Here is a 21,418-nt window from a genome sequence, read left to right as displayed (position 1 = left end):
ATTATAAAACCAGGGGCGGGTGTACCCCCCTCCCTTGAGGAGGATGATGCTTTTTGAAGAATGGAAAAAGAGTATTTTTCTGTATAACTTTCATGTGAATTCGGTACTGTGCGTTAGTGTCAGTTTCCCTCTTCCCCAAAAATAATCCTGTCTACGCCAATGATAATTTGATATTCGCGATATGGAAAAGAAGCGAAAATTAGTGGAGTCTGGGAAGCTCTTTAAAATCCAAAAATGATGGTACCTTTAAAAGTCGCTAGATTTATTTCGTAAATCTATGGTTTCATCTTAAACTTTTCCAAGAGCGAGTGGGCACAACAGTATTTCTCATTGATGTAAAAAATGGCTACAGTACTGAGGAGAATAATCGACAACAATCAATTCAATTTATTTTAAATCATTACTATTCATAGGGTTTGAATATTAACATCAAGAAATATGTGTTGAGAAGGCTTTAGCGCAGAACTATATTATGTTCATGAAAAAAAATAAAATAATCCATATGGCGATTTTGCGAAAATGTAATAAACATAATAGGTCAGTGTCAACATCATATCATGTCCGCATTCATCTTTATTTGATGAAGTTGAGTGATTTTAAATGGTTCACCTGATAACACAGCATTCACTTCGCTGCAGAATAATTCAAATGAAACATTTTCAACATACATTTTTTAATAATAATTTTTGAACCCTTCGAAAAGCAATGGTGGATTTCAACACTTTATACTTACTTTCTCATATTGAGAAATACCTCTGAAAAAAATTTTTTCTACAATCGTCCCATATAATAAGAGAATGAAAGACAAGGATATGTTCACAAAAAAATACCTCAAAATTGGAGAACACAACTCCTCAGTTCTTCAAATGAGGTTAAGTAGAAAATATTACTAAAGATAAGGATGATGAGGAAGCAAAGAAGTAGAGAATTTTCATCTGGATCTTTATACATCTTTTCTTTTCATATATTTAGAGAACTCAATAATTAATATTACTGTGCAGGCTCAACTGCTTTGGAATCTTCTGATTCCAATTTGATTGTTGACAATTTTTCTTCTACTGCATCTATTTTAGCTGCAATTTCAGCATATTTTTTAGCTCTATAAGCTCTTTTCGCTTCTTCTAAAAGTACATTATGTATCAAGTTTTTGTTGGAACTATTATCCGGTAACAATGATGGATATGGATGACCTCTTAACTCTAAGACTGCTTTTGGATTTTGATCACCAGGAATAGGTGGCTTTGGAGCTCTGTACAATTTTGTATAGGAAACATTATAATCTTGAAATCTAGGAACCAAAACTTTGAACAATTTGTGAACCAACTGTTTTTCGATTAGCCAATAATCAGCCATTTCCATTGTAGGTTTGTGGCAGTCTCCATATCGTATAGCTTCTGAAATAAGCTGAAATGAATTGTTAATTATTCATTAACCATCTGCCTTATCCAAAACACTCACTCTCTCGGCGTACATTCGTGATTCATCAGCTCTGGGGTAATTTAATTCTATTCTTTCGTATTTGAATAAGGCAGTGACTGTTTTTTTGAGTTTATTTAATCTGCCTTCAGGTCCATTTGGATTTCGAAACTTTCTAAGCCGAGGATTTACTTTCGTTTTTAATCTAGATACTAATTTAGAAACATCAGCTTGATTCATGGTGAAAAATGGTTAAAATTAGCAGATAAGTTTAATTTATATTTCATATAGGTTAGATATTTTCTAACCTGAGATTTTGAGAAGTCTATGGATCTGGCCTAAGACTAAAAACCACAGAACACCATCTTATGGACTAAAAAACTGTCAAATTTTATAATCAGGTGATATGCAACATCAAATACCAGTGTCCAGTAGAGGAAATACGGAATTTCATTTTATTCTTTGCCTATCATCATCATCATTCTCAGCTTCTTTGCCTATACGAGAGATAATATTGTTTGTCTACATTTTGTCTACATCAGGTGAATTTAGAGATGAATCAGTGAAAAATCTCGAAAACCAAACATCTTACGGAAAAATATTTCCAAATAAAAGGTTGACGGTTATGAGGAGGAAGTTTACTTCCATTATTAAAATGTGTAGTAGATGGTGGAAATATATTTTCTCTAATTCTGTGGTTATTCCGTTCATTCTTCCACATCTTGTAGAACAAAATCGTGCGAGAATATGTCAGAAACGCACAGTTTTCATGGTTATATTCTATTATTCTATGTTGGTGCTCCGAACTTTCCGCCACGGTTTTATCTGTCAATTCATCAATTTGCCTTAAAGAAATCAGTTCTGCCAACCAACATTTTTCAATGCAAAAATCACTAAATGATATTTATGGAAATATTTCATTAATTTCAATGAAAATGCAATGAATTAGAGAAAATAATGTATAATACTCGTACAGAAGGCTCATTCTACCACTCGTTCATTCCAAAACTCGCCACTTCGTGGCTCGTTTTTGAATTTTGAACTCGTGGAAGAATATCAATGCCTTCTGCACTTGTATTATAAATAACTATTCTCTAATTCTGTGGTTATTCCGTTCATTCTTCCACATCTTGTAGAACAAAATCGTGCGAGAATATATCAGAAACGCACAGTTTTCATGGTTATATTTTATTATTCTATATTGGTACTCCGAACTTTCCGCCACGACTTTATCTGTCAATTCATCAATTTGCCTTAAAGAAATTAGTTCTGCCAACCAACATTTTTCAATGCAAAAATCACTAAATTATATTTATGGAAATATTTCATTAATTTCAACGAAAATGCAATGAATTAGAGAAAATAATGTATAATACTCGTACAGAAGGCTCATTCTACCACTCGTTCATTCCAAAACTCGCCACTTCGTGGCTCGTTTTTGAATTTTGAACTCGTGGAAGAATATCAATGGCTTCTGCACTTGTATTATAAATAACTATTAATCTTTAATTGTTATGTTTAAAAATATGAATAAGTATTTATATTTACTTACCCTTAGTTTACTTGGTGACCTTTAATCACGCAATTGACCGCATGAAACCCTCTTTATAATATACGATAGATATATTTTAGGAATCACAATATCATGTTGATCACAACACCTGAACCAGAGAAAATTCAAGAATATTATCGAAAAAATTTTTCCAATATTTCCGTGACCACAAAACCGATGGATATAAGATTTTGGGTGAAGATATTAATAACAATTTCAAGCTTCCTACAAACTTTTCTGTTGATATATTTATCAAATGATAGAAAGAGCATTGAAAATTATAGCAGAATATCAAAAAAAATTTCAAACCTAGTTCAAAATTCAAGCTGATCACACCATCAGAACCATAGCAAATTCAAGACTAATATTGGGAAAGACATTTTTTTGATTTAAAGATCTGATCGGGTTGAGATTTCGCATGTATTTATAGATATAAAATACTTTTTCATTTTAAGTTTCTTGCAAAATTCGTGTTTAGAGCGTCACCAGAGTCATGGAAAATTCAAGTAGAATATTGAAAAAATGAGCTCTAGCTTGAAATAAGGAGTTTTTGAGCGCTAGTTCGCTACGTTCCTATATCAACAAATATTATTTGGCGTCCAACTGATGGAGAGTAAAACTAAAACACATTTGAATGCTGATGGTACTTCTACGTAACATTTATTTATTTTTCTAAGGTCTTGAGAAATATTATAACATATTACATTGAAGACCTCGATTCTGAATTTTTCTTTTCCATATAGAGCGATTCCGTTTCCAATTGTTTCATCGTCTCGGATAATAAGTCATCAAACTAAGCTATAAATACACGAGACAACTTAAGTAATTTCCTTTATATCCTCAGTGTATCCACGGACAGCTAATTCTTGAGAAACAAGTAATTTGATGGTAGCAACAATTTTTCTCAAAATATTATCTTATGACATCTATATACACGTTGTAACATGAGTGACTGGCCACAGTGGCGTACCCAGCCATATAAGCCTTGGGGGAGGATAAGGAAATTTTTTTTTCAAATTTTCCTTCTTTTGAAGAAGTTTTCCAAAGAAGTTTGCTTACTCATAATAAGATTGTGATATATAAGGTTGTTACATATAATGGATATTGTTCCTGGGGGGATAAAAATTGAATTCATCACACCGAATTATGTGTTTTTTCGTGTCAATAACGATATCTCTCCAAAACGAGTGAGAAATATATTTGCCGATGTCTGAAGGAAAAAACTCAATAATCAGAGTACTGCTCTGAAAATATTGAAATAACATTAGTCGCTTTGAAGGACAGCATGAAGTGAATAAACCCACAAAATTTTGAGAAAAACGGACTACTCATTCAGAAGTTATGGTGATCAGAAGTTTAATTCAATTTGCATGAATCACCCAGTATCTCCGAAACTTACAGTCTTAGGACACAAAACAAGTTACTTTTCTGAAAGACCTGAATGACCTGCATTCACCACTAGGCTATGGCCAGTCACTCATGTTACACCCTGTATATAAAATAAGATCTATAAATATTATGTAAGGGCATTACGTTCCTACGACTGCACGAAATTGGATAATTTTTTTTTGTTGTGTTCATGAGACGGTTTATACAACAAAATATTTTCGAAAAAATCATGCGAAAAAGAAAAAAAGCGCTTTACTTTTTCCTCTGATCAGATGAACAATCATAGACTATAATTTGACACTTCGATGAATGTATTTTGGGTTGCCTGACAGAACGTGCGAAGTCGGGGCGGCAGCTAGTTTGCAATAATTTGTAATAATTTCAGTCCATTTTACGATATAACAGATACCCCCCATTTTCAGATTTACTGTTATTTTCACTTCAATTTTCTTTATTTTCTTTTCCATCCACTGATGCGATTTCAGGAGATGTTTTCTGTGGCGATTGATTTGTTAATAATATTTTGAGTCTAGAAAAAGTATTCGATATTTTGATTAGAAATATAATAACTAACTTTAGATATACAATGCCCTATTCACTATTCAGAGATCACTGATATAAATCAGTAATCAACTAGCTTTTTGTTCTTCCGAATGTTCCGTTTGGTATTTGAAAAAAAATTATACAATCTCTAATCGACTAGTCCCATTTTTTTTTCGAGTAAATGGAAATAGAAACATTTCTTCAGTATTTTGTTACCCCTCTCGAATCACTTTTAAATAAGTGAAATAAAAAATTTCTTAATTTTCGAAGAATGTAGTTTCCCTGAAAACTGAAAGTTTTCACAGTATGCCGACAATCTTGATTAGCCTTGACGGCAACAACTCGTGAAGAAGTGCAGAGAATCACCGACCTATTGGGATTATCTAACGATTTTTTATAATACTTAGATTTGTCGGTATATCTATTAAGATTTTTTGAAATTTTATTCGATTCTTCATATTTCAACAAAAATGCGGATATAAGCGTAAACAAGAGATCAGGGCCGCCTCCAGACTTTTTGGCAAACGCTTTGTTTTCGAGATACAAGGTGTTTCTTGTAGTCTTTCTTTTTTGTGATGTTTAACCATTATTGAATCTTTATTAATATTCGCTATATACAGAGTTGGTAAATAAGTACCAAATAAACTCATAAACCGTAAAGGGGTTCGATTTTTTACTGACGTGTCGATTTCAAAGGAAAGTAAAATGATTATTATTGGTCAATTTTCGTTCTTCGTCTTTGCGAGATTTCTGAAATTTTATATCTTGAAAATCTTCGGGGGGTGGGGGTCAATTAACCCCAGTACCCCCTATTTCTACGCCCTTGAGATTTGGAGGCATTACTTGATCAAGATTCGTGTTAAACGCAACAAGAATTGGCAGGATCATTGCGAATGACGCAACAAGCCAATTCAAAACACCTGAAAGTCATCGGAGTGATTCAGAAACAAGGAAATTGGGCGCCGTATGAGTTGAAGCCGAGAGATGTGGAACGATGTCTGTTTGCTTGTGAACAGCTGCTTGCAAGGCAAAGGAGAAATGGATTTCTGCATCGCATTGTGACTGGAGACGAAAAATGAGCTCATTACGATCATCCCAAGCGCAGAAAATCTGGGGGATATCCCGGCCATGCTTCCATGTCGATGGCAAAACCGAATATTCACGGTTCCAAGATCATGCTCGGTATTTGATGGGACCAGCTTGGCGTAGTGTAATATGTATTGTTTGAACCGACTGAAACAATCACAGGCGATCGTTATCGAACGAAATTAATGCGTTTGGACCGAGCATTGAAAGACAAATACGCAATACAACGAGAGACATGATAAAGTGATATTACAGCATGCCAATGCTCGACCCCATGTTGCGAAAGTGGTCAAAACATACTTGGAAACGTTGAAATGGTAAGTTCTACCCCATCCGCCGCAGTCTCCAGACGTTACTCCCTCGGACTATCACTTGTTTCGATTAATGGCACACGGCCTGGCAGACCAGCACTTCCTATGAAGAAGTAACAAATTGGATTGATTTGTAGATCGCTTCAAGAGATGACCAGTTTTTTCAACGCGGGATTCGTACGCTGCCCGAAAGATGGGAGAAAGTAGTGGCCAGCGATGGACAATACAATACAATAAAGCCTCGAATTTCGGAAAAAAACGGCGGAATCAAAGTTGTACGCCTATGTACAGGGTGGGCAAATAAGCGAGGTAAACGGCTATATCTCAGGAACCACTCATCGTAGAGACTTGCGGTAAAAAATTTTACCACTAAAGTAAACAAAAGAAAACACTAGAAATTGTTTTGAAGTTCATAACTCCACTGCTAGGGGGCGTAATAGCTATCGTCGAGTAGAAAAATGCATTTTAGTCGAAAAATTTTCATATTAAGTTGGAAAAACAATATCATCACTGTAAACCTTGGAAAATTCTCTATCTTTTCGAATTGTCACTTTTGATTTTGCGACATCAAATGAGGGGGGGGGAAGATAGAAATCTGACTGATTGAAATGTCTGTAACTTCAGTTTGGCTCAACATTTTTGAGCAAATTAGATCTTACTTGAGAGACAACATCTTGTTGATTAAGGAAAAAATATACTCATGATGAATTTGATTCAGCTGCTTCCGATAGGGAGCGCTAAGTCAGAAGTTCATTGTCTTGTTCATTAGCGGTAATCCTTGAAAATTCTCTATCTTTTCGAATTGTCACTTTCGATTTTACGACATCAAATAAGGGTAGGTGAAAGGGAGAAATCTGACTGATTGAAACGTCTGTAACTTCAGTTTGGCTCAACATTTTCGAGCAAATTAGATCTCGTCTGAAAGATAATATCTTGTTGATTGAGGACAAAATATAGTCATGATGAATTTGTTTTTGCTGCTTTCGATATGGGGCGCTAAGTCAGAAGTTCATTGTTTTGTTCATTTTACTGCGAAATTTCAAATGTAGTGATAGGATTTTCTCAACAGAAACAGAAGTTCCATCAAATTTGCATGAAAAAACCTGAGGCTCGCAAAGCGATAATTTCAGGCGTTCTGAAGTTATGGTCGAAAGACGATATTTTTCAACTGATGCACTGCGAAAAACCAAACTGTGTCTTTAAGTTCTAACAGAAACAGAAATCCCATCAAATTTGTATGAAAAAACCAGAAGCTCGCAAAGCGATAGCGTCAGGCGTTCTGGAGTTATTGCCGAAAGAAGACACAATTTAGTTCTTCAGTGAATCAGTTGAATAATATTTTTTTTCGTCCATAACTCCAGAACGCCTGAAGCTATCGCTTTTCGACTTTTTGGTTTTTTCATACAAATTTGATGGGATTTCTGTTTCTGTTAGAACTTAAAGACACAATTTGGTTTTTCGCAGTTCATCAGTTGAAGAATATCGTCTTTCGGCCATAACTTCAGAACGCCTCAAATTATCGCTTTGCGAGCTTCAGGTTTTTTCATGAAAATTTGATGGAACTTCTGTTTCTGTTGAGAAAATCCTATCATTACATTTGAAATTTCGCAGTAAAATGAACAAAACAATGAACTTCTGACTTAGCGCCCCATATCGAAAGCAGCAAAAACAAATTTATCATGACTATATTTGTCCTCAATCAACAAGATATTATCTTTCAGACGAGATCTAATTTGCTCAAAAATGTTGAGCCAAACTGAAGTTACAGGCGTTTCAATTAGTCAGATTTCTCCCTTTCACCTACCCTTATTTGATGTCGTAAAATCGAAAGTGACAATTCGAAAAGATAGAGAATCTTCCAAGGATTACAGTGATGTTATTTGTTCTTCAACTTCATATGAAACATTTTCGAGTAAAATTCATTTTTCTACTGGACGGTAGCTATTACTCCCCCTAGCGGTAGAGGTACGAACTTCAAAACAATTTCCAGTGTGTTCTCTTGTACACTTTAGTGGTAAAATGAGTGGATCCTGAGATATAGCCGCTTACCTCGCTTATTTGCCCACCCTGTACAAAATACGATAATTCAGAAAAATTAACCGGTGACAATTTTTCCATTGGGCTGTTGCCTAGTCCTTTTGTCTCTTAATATTGAATGATATCAATATGCAGAAGCGAAAACTCAATCAACTGATTCGAAATCATACACCGAAAAGTGAGGCAAACTGGTATGAAATATGTTCAGCACCAAGAGCTCGAAGAAGTGAATGTCGCCTTGCGTTCGACTGTGCTTATGGAAAAGCACCTTTTTAATTGTCTCAGGGAGGGGGTCCTTGCAAATTACGATCGGGGGGCACGTGGAAGTAGAAAGAACGAGCCGGCTGGTCACCGATCGAATTAAGTGAGAGGGAAACCGTTTGCTACAGTTTTTTGAGTATCTTATGAAAATTTCCCCTTATTGCATATCACCAGTAACACAATCGACGCGTTGTATCTAACATCGGGCGCTACCTCTATATTCGAGTGCGTGCGCTTTTTCTTATCCTCTTGTTTTTGACTCTTCCTTCTGGATTAACCCGAAAGGGGACACTATGGTACGTCAAAAATTTCTAATTTTTTTTTTTGAATCAATAGAATGGATTTTAGCTACTATTAGATTTTTAAAAATTCACCAATCTAATAATAATAACATATCGTTGGTTACATCTATCATGATAGCACGTCTTCAAATTTATCATTCGATATTATAATCGAATTATATGATGATAAGAATGGATAGATTTGATGAAGGGTGAGATGTTCAATCCTCAAATTAGTAACAGGAAATAAATTCAAATTTTGTCAAATAATTTGAGAATTATTTTGAGGATTGAACATCTCACCCCTCATCAAATCTATCCATTCCTATCGTCATATAATATGATTATAATATCGAATGATAAGTTTGAAGACGTGCTATCATAAACGAATTGGGATCACTTATCAGTTAAAAAAATTTTAAATAATTTTTTGCTACTTGGTTAAAATTAAAAAAACTAATACTATGTACCTATTCATTTATTGTGGGTAGGATTTATGGAAAAAAAGTTAAACCTTTTTGAAACTTTTACAATTTAAGATCTGGAATGTGCCAATTGATAAGTGTTCAGATTTTTGGAGGAACTATTGATAGCGCAATGTTTATTATACAGGGTGTAGATGAATTGAAAGTAGGTACAAAAAAATGAGAGATTCCTAGAATAATTTCAAGAAAAAAAGTCCTATAAAGATTAGACCACATATGCTTTGTTTTCGAGATACGGGGTGTTTCTTGTAGTTCTATTTTTTAGTGACGATTATATCAATTTATCGAATCTTTATTGATCTTCACAACAGAGTGGTAAATAAGTACCAAAACTTATTATTGAGTTATTCTTTGCAGCTTACTAACTCGATTTTCATAATAATTTGGATTTTACAGATAATTACTAGAGAATTGTTCGAAATTTTGTTCCCGAAATCGGTAGCAGATACGACAAAACTACAAGAAACCAAAAAGTGTGGTACTGGACCAAAGCTTCTTTTTACATTTTCCTGAATTACCAGTGGTTCACCAAAAAAAAACAAAAATCCGAAGGATTGAAGTGGGTACTGTTCCAGAAAAAAGATCACCCTGTAGCTTTGCATTCAAAATTAGTAAATCACATGCTGAAATCTTCAAATTGGAATATCTATGCCAAATTAAGGTTGAATATCTTGGGAGGGGAAGGTGCTATGAGAAAAAAACTTGAAACTTTAACACCCTGTATCTCACAACAAAGCGTTTGATGGCCCATGTTTATAGACCTTTTTTCTTAAAATGATCCGAGGAATCTATAATTTCTGATTATACCTCTATCTTAGGAACACCCTGTATTTGGAGAAATTTGTGTATTTGGAGATTTGTGTGGCTAAAATGACTCAAATCGAAAAAATTAGGAAATCACTAACGTAATGTCAGAAATTTTTGAGCGCTCTTTCATTCATGCGCAACTTGCTCACTTGAAGACCAAAGAACTGTTCATATGAGATATGTTTCATTAATGACAAGCATGAAGCTTGTAATTTGTATATTATATCTACACTCAAAATTTTACTCAGTTTTTTTTTTCCATAGTCGTCTTAAATTTTCTTTAATCCTGATGAAGAGGCAGATGAAATTTTGCATGAAGCTTGGAATTATTATTGTACATATAATTGCCAACACGTTGAAAAAATGAGAAAATAAATGTAGAAAATGATACTGAATATTCATCATCGGGATATGAACCCGGGGTTATTCGTTCTGAAATCTGGATAAAATTTTTAAAAACGCCGAGAGTATGATTACTAGATCTTTGCCTGGACAATATTAGATTTAGTACGAATGAAGCTATATTTTTTTTCATTTTGATCATTATGTGGTGACAAGTTTATGAGAAATTTTTTTTTTGATTGCTTGATTTCTTCATTAAAAAATTGGATCGTGTTCAAGAATTAGGAGGATCAATGCAGTATAACAATCAATAATATTATTACATTCATTGTTTTAATTTTTAGGTATTGATGTCTAGAAAATGTAATGTTTCGAATTAGGCAAGTGTCTCCTGCCAAAATTATCCGTGGGGTAGATATAGGGGTGCGATGATCCTTTTCCTATTGAAAATTTACAACACTGTCTTTTTTCGACAAAATTATTTCTTTTCTGAAATCAACAGAGTTTCGCTAAGAAAAAGGTCTCTTGAATTTTTTTCATAGAATGTGCCATTTTCGAAATATTCGAGTATAAAGCAAACATCATCCATGAAAATCTACAAAAATTAATTTTTCAAATTAATGAAAGTAAAAAAATTGACATCGAGCACTATAACGTTTTTAAAAGAACATTTATCAGACAATTTGTTGCTTCTTTTTGTAATGTTCAATTAAATGCCATCTGAAAGTGTTATTATATACACTACGTCAATTTTAATACTTTTATTCACATTTTTGTACTTTCATTGGTTAAAGTCGAAAAATTAATTTTTATAGATTTTCGTGGACAGTGTTTGCTTTGAACTCGATTATCTCGAAAATGGTAAATTCTATGAAAAAAAATCAAGAGACCTTTTTATTAGTGAAGTTCTGTTGATTTCAGAAATGAAATAGTTTTGTCGTAAAAAAGACAGTGGTGCAGCTTTTCAATAGAAAAAGGATTATTGTACCCCTATATCTACGCCACTGGATGATTTTGGCAGGAAGCACTTACCTAGATTTCAATATGTTAAAATTAGAGCAATGAATGTAATAATACAAGAGTTATAATTGAAAAACAGATTTTTCTTCCAAACTTTCACCCTGTATCTCGAAAAGGAAGCTTCTTAGGAATGCTAGAATATATGTTTATGAACTTTTTCTCATGAAAATAGTTGTTCTATCAGAAGCCACAGTTATAGCACTAAAATCTGGACCACCTTATAATGTTATCGCCTTCAAGGTGATTCCGAAATAATTCTGTTTAGTACTCTGGCCGAGTTAAAAAACTGTCCTTTTAGACAATTTCGGAAGTCTTTTCATCGATGACTTGAGGAAATATAAACGTTAGACTGACAAATCATAAATGCTGAACATTGTGAGTAAAACAAAATTATGAAACATGGGAAAGCTATACATTTTTCGATGAGAATTCGATGGAAAAAGAGAGAAAGATATTTCAGATATCCTGAAAATGAATAATAATCTAACCAATAAATGAATAATGCAACAAAAGCATTGTGAAACTTGATAATTCATTAAATGAAGTATATCAATAAAATGAATAATTCATTAATTTACGTGAGCTTGATATTATTGATAATTAATAAGTTGCTCTCGACATAATATTTTTAGTTTATGAAAGACGAAAGATATTTTACCTGTTTTTTTGCTTCCACATTGAGCACCTTGGACGATTATTATAGAAACAATAAATTTCTGAGCATGAGTATGGCACACCCTATATCCAAAAGCGTTAAAATTACTATTACTTACTTCTATTATAACTACAATATATCCGAATACCTATTCATACTACTTTTCAATTTTCATACACATCCGACTAGTTGAAAGCGAGATATACAGAGTGTTTCAAATTAACTCGGCACCATTGCTAACTCCGTTATTATTGATGCTACGATGTCGTTAAATGGGCAAACTAGTAGCATTTTTAGTGGTCTTCTCGATGCCGAAAATAAAAAAAAAATTGACAGTCACGTTGTCGTAATATTTCATACAATGATATTTTTTTGATCGATTGAGTGATGCTACATGATGATCACGGGTTTCACGAGTTCACATCCCAGCGCACTTTTTTATTTTTACTGTCTTATTTTGCTATTAGTAACAGAATATTGTCATTCGTATAAGAACAAAAAATGGTTGGTTGGAAAATCATGAGGTTTATTCGCCAAAACAAATAAATTGTTTGTACTAGTGAAAGAAATAAATATTTCAAAATAAGTCGCTCATTTTCCACTTTAGGAAAAAAGGTGATATGAGCTTTGTTGTTGAGAATGTTATGAGGAATCGAAATGCATGAAAAAATATAGGATGTTCCATTGAAAAGAATATCATTTTATGATTTTATGAAATATTATGACAACGCGACTGTCAATTTTTGTTTTGTTTTCGGCATCGAGAAGACCACTAAAAATGCTACTAGTTTGCCCATTTAACGACATCGTAGCATCAATAATAACGGAGTTATCAATGGTGCCGACTTAATTTGAAACACCCTGTATACCTAAATCCCCTAAATTTTACCTTTGCAGAGGCTCCAACCGTACTTTTTATATGAAAAAGTTCGTAACTTTTTTGGTATGAACCAAACTTCATTGAAATCGAATAAGAATTCTAGATTCTTACTGGTATGTACGGATTGATAGAAAGAAACGAAACAAAGTTGCTCAGGATGATCTGAAAGGCATTTTTAAATTTTTGAATCAGAAACCAAAAATTTTTTCATCCACAACGTGATCACAATGTTTCTTCTAGTTAGGAGTTTCCCGAGCTCTATGAGTACTATTGAAAATCTAGTTAATTCAAATGAATACATTGAAGGTTGAGATTGCATTGGCTATAAATATCTTAAAGTTAATTTCAAACTATAAAGTTATATGTTCCGTTAGATAAATAAAGCAATAAAACTGATTTCCAACTGTTATTTTTATGGGAAACACTATGAAATGATTTTATTTGTTTCTCATTTGTAAACGTCAGTTTCCAAAAACACAATATTAATCAAGAAAGTTTATTTTATCAAGTCACTAACTTGTAAAACTGACAGTTAACTTGCAAAATTTTTACAAGTTAGTAGTATTATTTACATTAGAAAATTTTGTTTTATCGTCATATATGTTGAAAATCATGGTACAATTGTTATTTCCAGTAACACAGATTTTTCCATGTGGGTATGTCAAAAAAAATCTTAGGCTTTCTGTTTCAGGAGGCCGAAGATTTACATATTGTCTGTATAACATGCAAGGCTTGAAGCTGCAGCCATCATCGGTTATGGTGAATCTTCTTGTTGTTGAATTTTTTGTTTGCCGCAATGTCACAATAACGTATTTTCCCATATCTTCTAGATCATTCATGTTTAAGGAGAGAATTTCGTCACATCGACAACATCCAAAAATCCCAAATATTGTTACAATTTTAGCCAGCAACCAGTGGTCATCAGGAGCATGTAAAAGAAATTGTTCAGCCTCTTCTTTACTTAATACCTTGGCCTTTTTTGGCGTATAACGCTCATTTTTTCGTTTCAGAAACGCTATTACCTTTTGAAATCTGCAAATGACAACTAAACGTCATATTTTTCAATAAATTTTTTAAGGAAAACAAACCTGCGAACAGGGGCATTTTCTTTCATTTCCAAGCAGCTTTTCAGCCTAGACCATTTTGCCCATAAAGTATTAAGGCTGAATCTAGCTGATAGTTGATTCAAGTAGACCAACAAACATCTTCAGTGACCCCAATCACACTATTTTTGTTTTGCCACTTTTTGAAGTCGTCGTATTCTCGCTCGTACCTTGAAGCTGATTTTGCAGGTAATAAACTTGAAGCTACACTACTGGCTGCCTCAATAATTTTTTTTTGGTACATTCATTCTCTCTTTTGCCAAAACAAATGTAAAGAAAAATAAACAGACATGTTCATGGCAACGCTTCCATAGCTTACATAGACTTGTCTATGATAGCTTACGACATTTGAGACAAATTATTGAGATTTTTTTGGAATTTATCTAACCTTTTTACAAATGAGAAACAAATAAAATATAAAACAATACACGCAAGGTAACGGGTTTCACTGGCTCAAGGAGGTAACTGACTCGCCTGCGGCTCGTCAATTATATCCTCCATTCGCCAGTAAAAACCCTCTTACCTTGCTAGTAATGTTATATACTATACTGTTCCTCACATTTTGCAGAATATCTCAACTTATCAAATAGAACCCCAGGATTTCATGTTTTCGAAATGATCATGGTTGAGACGTCTAAAAAATATTGCTCTTGTCTATCAACAAATGCGCGCTGGTAATTTTAGGATATAAAGCATAACAGAAATTCATCCCATTTTTGTACCAAATCCCATTCTAAAGCAGTTGTGAATATCGCTCACTTCGTTATGCAATAATATATTGAAAGTAAAAAAGGGGTATAGGCCCATAATGAGGTCACAATTAAAATGTGTCTTTGTTACTTTTTGAGATGAAAGGTATTCAATATGAATCAACAAGTAGGTGATGAGTATTTTATGAGCTTTGATTCGAGTGTTTTCACCAAGGATTTTTTGAAAGTTGATGCAGCTCCGTTAAAATATAACAACAAAAGAGATATTTAATGATGACAAGACTATCTACTTTCAATCATAAATTTTCGTCAATAAAATCATTGTTATAGTAATTTCTCCTGAACTATAAAGCGTTTACCATATGCATATTCAAGGTGTTGAATTTTATGTTAATTGCGATTAAAAATGATCTTATTGGAGTGAGGCAAGATAAAAAATTCTGTAAAATCATTACACTATGAAGCTCTAGATTACAATGATAAGGTTTTCTAAAGTATTTTTTCTCTTGCAGGGTTTTCATTTCAACAAAGTTGCAGGTGTGTGAGTTTGAGAATCTATTGAGAAATATTGTGAACTGTTTGTGAAAGTGCATGATGAAGATAGTCTGTATTTTAATCCTCATCTCCTTCCTACATGTGGAGGGTCAACGAAGGACACAAACGGTAAGTGAATAATAATGTTTATTATATCCATAAAATTTCCATGAATGTTTTTGAATTCTTATGAAATAACAAATTCATTCGAACAGAATTTCAAATGGCATAAGAAAGTGAAACGTAGAAATGCTAACAAGAATTCGATTTTGTTTGGTTTTCCAAATAGGTAATTTGATGAATTATTTGAAGTTAATTCAAAAAGCCACATTTGTGTCATCTATCAACGAATGTTTTTTTATCTGAGACCAAAAGAATAAATTTGCTTTCCTGGCATCTGGTAAATGTTATTTCTCCTTAAAGATTATGTTCTCATCTCTAGGTAATGAATTTCAATTTTTTTGTGGGGAATTTCAGAAATATAATCGTATGAAAAAAGTGGAAAATAATGCAAATTTGACATCTCAATCAATTGTGACAGTCAGGCTGCAATCAAAGCATTGAGTATTGGAGTGTCTTACACCCAATTGCAAAAACGTGCATTAAAATTCAATGCCTTCATTAAAATTTTAATCCTACAGTAGGCGCAGCTATCTGCTCCGTTCAATGGAGGATTACAATTTTAATGCAGCATTAATTTTTAATGAACGTTCCTGCAACTGGGTGTAAGAAAACGAAGTAGGCAGGAAAAACAAGGTCTGTTCAGTATGGGTTCCTCATCACACGGTAGTTGAAGGAAATGAAGAGGCCAACACACTTAGGTATTAGAAAAGGAGCCCAGACTCCTTCAATTTGCCCAGAACCTTTCTGTGGTATAAGTTATAACTATGGTTATATAACTTGGCCCCACGTTGGGCGCCAATTGATATGAATTCAAATAGTTATAATTGAAAATTTTTATTAATTTTGTTATACCTAGTAACTAGAACCCAGCCCAAAATTAATGAAATTTTCAATTATAACTATTCGAATTCATATCTTGAATTTTCCTGGGATAGATCATTCTTCTTCGAAAATTTGATACTGTGGGATCTAAGAAGTATCTGGAGCTTAGTTAGAATATACAACAAATCTTCATTGGATAAGAGACTTGTAGAAGTGAGGAAGTTATCTCCTTGAAGCCATCCCACATACTGGAGTTCATTAGAACTCTGGAACTGGAAAGAAATTACCCAAGAAGTTTAGGCGAATTAAAAATTGGATGTAAGAAATCCGTTTGTTCGTCGTACGCTGTCTAGAATTTTTTCTTCAACTATGGGAGCTTTACCTATGTATTGTTAAAAGGAACATAATTTTATATTTTTTGTATGAGAGGAGATAAACATAAATTTTGTAAGTAGAGCAATATAGTAGAGTAAAAGGAGTTTTTCAAAAACGGTTTAGAATCGCAAATTGCAAGATTGAATATAATCATAAAAAGTTTTTCATCAAATGATATTATGATGTGAAGTTTGTTAATAATGATTTTAAAATCTATTCACTTGATTTTTAGTTTTTAAAATTCATTGATCTGATTCGAGGTGATGCTGGATTCATTGATAGAAATTCCTTATACGTTTGTGTCAGATAAAATTGGAAATATTTAGGCTTTGACGGGCCACAGGTTGCCAACCCTTGCTCTAAACAGTCTAAACGATTGCAACGATTAACTTTTGTTGGAAATAATAAATCATTAGAGAAACTGCTACCCAATTTTCGAAAAGGTTTTCTATTGAATTCGGAATATAAGAATATTGAGCTACCCCACATATTTTCATATGCTGAAACTGTTAAAAGAAAATGTGATTGAAGAAGGGGTACCTATCAAACGTCGAGGTTTTTAAAGCGGATATAAAAAAAAGGTTGAATGTGAGCACCTATAATAAATCTGAAGCAATATCGACAAGTATCTAAATTTAATCAATCTCACCTGACCGGTTATTTTGATCTTTAAATTTAACTGATGCATAATTATGGCGAAATAATATCAAGGATTCAAAATCCGAGTTGCAAGAAGAATGTTTCCATATTCGGATGCTTGGTTTTAAAATTCGACAGTGATCCTCAAGAAGATCATCAAATTTATAACTATTCTTATGATAGAATTAGATAAAATCGAAAGTTATTGGGAAAAGTTGGAGTTATCTGGCTATTATAAATTTAAATTCGATATAGACCGTTTGTTTTACAGCGGAAACGTTATAGTTAAAAGAAATTGTTGAAAACGAAAGTGTTCTCAACGAGTTTCAAATCTACTAAAACTGATTTCATGAATGATTGAGGTTTGGCTAAATTGATATATCCTTTCGATTATGTGTCGAATGAGTAATTGTGCATGATACAATATGGAGATTTTTTTTTACTTTCATCAAAATACATTTTTGGGATTGTTTATTGAATTCATCAATCACTATTGTACTAAATTTGTACTCTGACAGAAGTCCAAAGCATTTCTATGAAACACACATTGAGGATGTTGAAGTGATGCTTTTATGCGCTCATTCATCCAGATAGAGTCCTTAGAAAATAAAAAGCACAAGGAAATAAAAAATGCAGTTTCAGAAAAAAAATTAAAAAATTAAAATTAAATTTTCCCAGTAAAATAAACTTTATGAGAAAAATAAATGAAATACTTACATATTTGAACATACAACGGTGCTCCGCCTCCATTGAAGCAACCCATTTCTGAACGAAATATTAATTAAATGAGAGATAAAAAAGAGTTGTAGTTATGTAACGCACCATACCTGGTTTGGTTGTATTATCCGAATTTTTTTCTGGAATATCAAAAAATAATATTTTTATTTGATGCTTAAGAAATTAAATTCAGGATTACAGAATAGACACCTTAACGAACCTAACCGGTGTATATGGTTTTCAAATTATGCCAAAAAATTGCATGTCAGGACCATACATCATTAAAATATCATTTTAATCTAGTCGTTCGAAACCTTTTTCCGAAAATGACGGTCAATCGATAATAATAGTGATAGTTATTAAATTTTGGTTATGATTAAGCTGTAAAGTTTCAGGTGATAGTCGAAGATATTCAATATTTTGGAATTGAAATTGTTTAGTTTGGTCTTTCATTATTTAAAGGTTATTCCTGAACAACTTGAATCTCCCTCTGAAAATAGTTGAGATTTCTGCCCTCTAACTACACATTTAATCCTATTAAGAGATTGTGATAGAGGAAAAATAGACCATTATGTATGTTATATGTTGCAAAGGTAGGCTGAATATCAGCACCTACAAGTTGAATACATAGTAACTAATATGTATTGTTTGCAATAAGTATACCTAAGTTTGGAGTTGAATTTCAACATTTTATGAGACTTTTTCTTAATAACATCCATCCTTCAATTTAAAAATACCCTCTATATAATTTCATATTTTGTTAACTTGAAAATTAAATTTACACTATATATAATTACTTTTTTTGAGCTCTTTCATTAGAAAAAACAGCCATAATTTACCACATGTGGATAATTATATACATGTAATTAGAATATGTATCTAATTGTTCGATGTAACATAAAGTAGGTACCTATCTCCTATAATAGCTCCGGTATTGTTAAATAATATTTAACTATCTAATTCTTCCAAAATCATTTTATGAAAGCGGAAGCTAATTAATTAAAGTGCAAATTCATTCAGCATATTTTTGAGAGAAGGAAGTTACTGTATATATTGTATCAGAATATCCGTGCAGATTAGTTCGTCAGATGGTTCAATTCAGTTACGGACAGCTTTCTTTTTTCGATAGTCATTCAATTGGACCATAACACGATTACTTCAGCTCAAAACCAAGAAATTCCAAACGAATTCTATTATTCTTTGAAACATCTTGCGTTAATGAATCCGAATAAACATAACAGTGGTTTTCTTGTCGCAATGATCTTGTCTTTCAATAACTTGCGTACAGATTTATTTCTACACAATTATTAAATGCTAAAAATATAGATTTTGATATTTTAATAACTGTATCTATGTAAAAATGTGTCTAGATTGATGGTTTTGAGAGGGAAGTAACTAATGATAAAATCTCTTTCATTTAGGTACTTCGCCTAAGGAGGAGATTCAATTTTTTATTTTTGAAGGGGAATCCTTGATTTTATTGATTCAAATTCAACGGAAAAAAATACAGAAGTTTTGTACCAACACTTTTTCACGATTAGTCACAGATGTTTCTTCAATCGAATTTAAATTTTTCGTCTGAACGATCTTTCACATGAAATTCTTGTCTATCCTGCTTGTTTTCAGTACATGTATTTTCACTGATCATTTGGAGTGGGGAAATCTATTCTTGGTATTATATTTTTGGTTCAAAATACCCATTACTTAAAAAAGGTGTATCAATTGAAAGAAAAGAAAAAATCGAAATGGATCTCCTTTAGTAGGAATCTAGTAGAAATCTCTCTAAGACTTCATATCGATGGTTTGAAGAGCAGATATTGTATGTCCAATTTGGACTGATGAGTAATTATGACATACTATGAGTGTGCCTGAGAAAATTTTACCTACCCATTGATATACTATGTTTCAACTTTATTGATAACACTTCCTTCTCCCTTCTCGTTATTCGGGACATACATACAGACTCTAGATCTGTCTACTATCCTAGAGTATCCTAGAGTACCTAAAGAGGTACCCTAACATTGGCAGAAAGTGGAAATACAATATCTCAAATATCCGTGCTTTAAACCATCGATATATTCAAAGTTCACAGTAACGACATTTTCCTTCAGATAAGTCAGTATTATAATCACCTCAAAAATAGACATACTTACTGAATGTCGGTTGACTTTCAACGAAGTAATTGGTCATTGTGGTATTAAAAGTTTTCATTGTATGACCTTATAGGCTGAAATGAAAGCAATATTGTTGAATGCAACCAACATTCATTAGGTTCAGTTGGTATAAGATGCTTGAATACGAATCAATTGCTTGGAAAATTGTTTACTTGTCCAACAGAATTACGAGAATGATATAATTTTCCACATTACTCATTGAGGTTTAACTTATACAAGAATTATCACTTGGTTTTTCACCAATACTAGGTAATTAGGGTCAGTTTTTATGAGGTACGCACATACCTAAGCAGATTTTTGAACTTCTATCAGTTTGTTCTCGAAATTTCACAGGAATCTTATTATTACGTTACGTTAACGTTATTAAATAACAAAATTCAGTCTTCTGGTCTCTTATGCCCACAAAATTTTAATCTCACAACACAGCACTCAATATGATAATAGATTGCAATTAGGTACTTGAAATTACTCAATTTTCGTCGAAGTGATATGCCACAAGTCAATCATCTATTTTTTGGAATAATATTCGAAAAGGCATACACAATAATAATAATGCTATCTGAAAAAGTTCGATCTCCCTCTCTCCATACCTATATGCCGATATAATAAAATTGGCACCAAATCCTTGAAAAAGGACATTATGCATTCGAATTTGTCTATTTTGGATGAAATCGATATTTTTCTTGAAATTAACAAATTTTGAAAAAAATGTATGCTGTACCTTCTTTCCATGAATTTGAAACCATACGAAGATTCCACCATACTTGTATAATTTGGCCTCTTAGCATTTCTTCATTTCTTCCTGAATATAAGTGAAAAAAATGTCAATGACTGAAAAGCATTTGCAAGATGAAATTTTGATACCGGAGATCAAATTTTTTCATTGCAATAGTGAGCTTGTGATTGGTATTTCTTAGCTTTTCTTAGGATTTTCTTTCTTGATTTTCTATCGTTTTGAATGTTTTGATTATGTGATTGACATGAAATTTCGCACAAGGCTTAAATTCATCATTTTATATACGAATGCAAATTTTTCTCCTAATGGAAATTCTAGTTTAGAAATAATAAGGAACACAAATTTTTTAAGTCCAATCAATTTTGAGGAAATCATATTTGTTATCAGTGAGTTGAACCTTATCGTTTGGTGATAATTCAA

At 32.7% G+C, this 21,418-nt stretch overlaps 2 protein-coding genes across 7 annotated transcripts in view; one reads left to right on the top strand and one right to left on the bottom strand.

Annotated features, from left to right (window-relative positions):
* Positions 1-925: 925 nt before the first annotated feature.
* LOC123684728 (39S ribosomal protein L17, mitochondrial) lies at positions 926-1,753 on the bottom strand. The gene is made up of 2 exons (XM_045624117.1): positions 1,459-1,753; positions 926-1,404 (listed from the first exon to the last, which is right to left on the bottom strand). The coding sequence occupies exons 1-2, from the start codon at positions 1,654-1,656 to the stop codon at positions 991-993; spliced, it is 612 nt and encodes a 203-aa protein (XP_045480073.1). The 5' UTR covers positions 1,657-1,753; the 3' UTR covers positions 926-990.
* A 6,944-nt stretch (positions 1,754-8,697) lies between these two features.
* The window catches only part of LOC123684724 (mucin-17-like), a 50,869-nt gene continuing 38,148 nt past the window's right edge, over positions 8,698-21,418 (top strand). For 4 of the 6 annotated variants that reach the window (XM_045624109.1, XM_045624108.1, XM_045624105.1 and 1 more), the window contains exons 1-2: positions 8,699-8,891; positions 15,391-15,541. In XM_045624109.1, the coding sequence (XP_045480065.1) occupies positions 15,470-15,541 (72 nt within the window). In that variant the 5' untranslated portion in view covers positions 8,699-8,891; positions 15,391-15,469. Of the gene's footprint in view, positions 8,892-15,390; positions 15,542-21,418 lie in introns of all 6 variants that reach the window. The other 2 variants (XM_045624107.1, XM_045624111.1) reach the window with 2 other exon arrangements.

Source organism: Harmonia axyridis, chromosome 7 (genome assembly GCF_914767665.1).
Source record: "Harmonia axyridis chromosome 7, icHarAxyr1.1, whole genome shotgun sequence".
Classification (NCBI taxonomy): Eukaryota; Metazoa; Arthropoda; class Insecta; order Coleoptera; family Coccinellidae; genus Harmonia; species Harmonia axyridis.
This window is presented reverse-complemented; position numbering and strand designations above follow the sequence as displayed.

Coding starts and splice junctions, on each gene's coding strand:
- LOC123684728 (XM_045624117.1), bottom strand. CDS start 1,656: ATGAATCAAGCTGATGTTTCTAAATTAGTATCTAGATTAAAAACGAAA. Junction 1,405..1,458: donor CACGAATGTACGCCGAGAGA/GTGAGTGTTTTG, acceptor AATTCATTTCAG/CTTATTTCAGAAGCTATACG.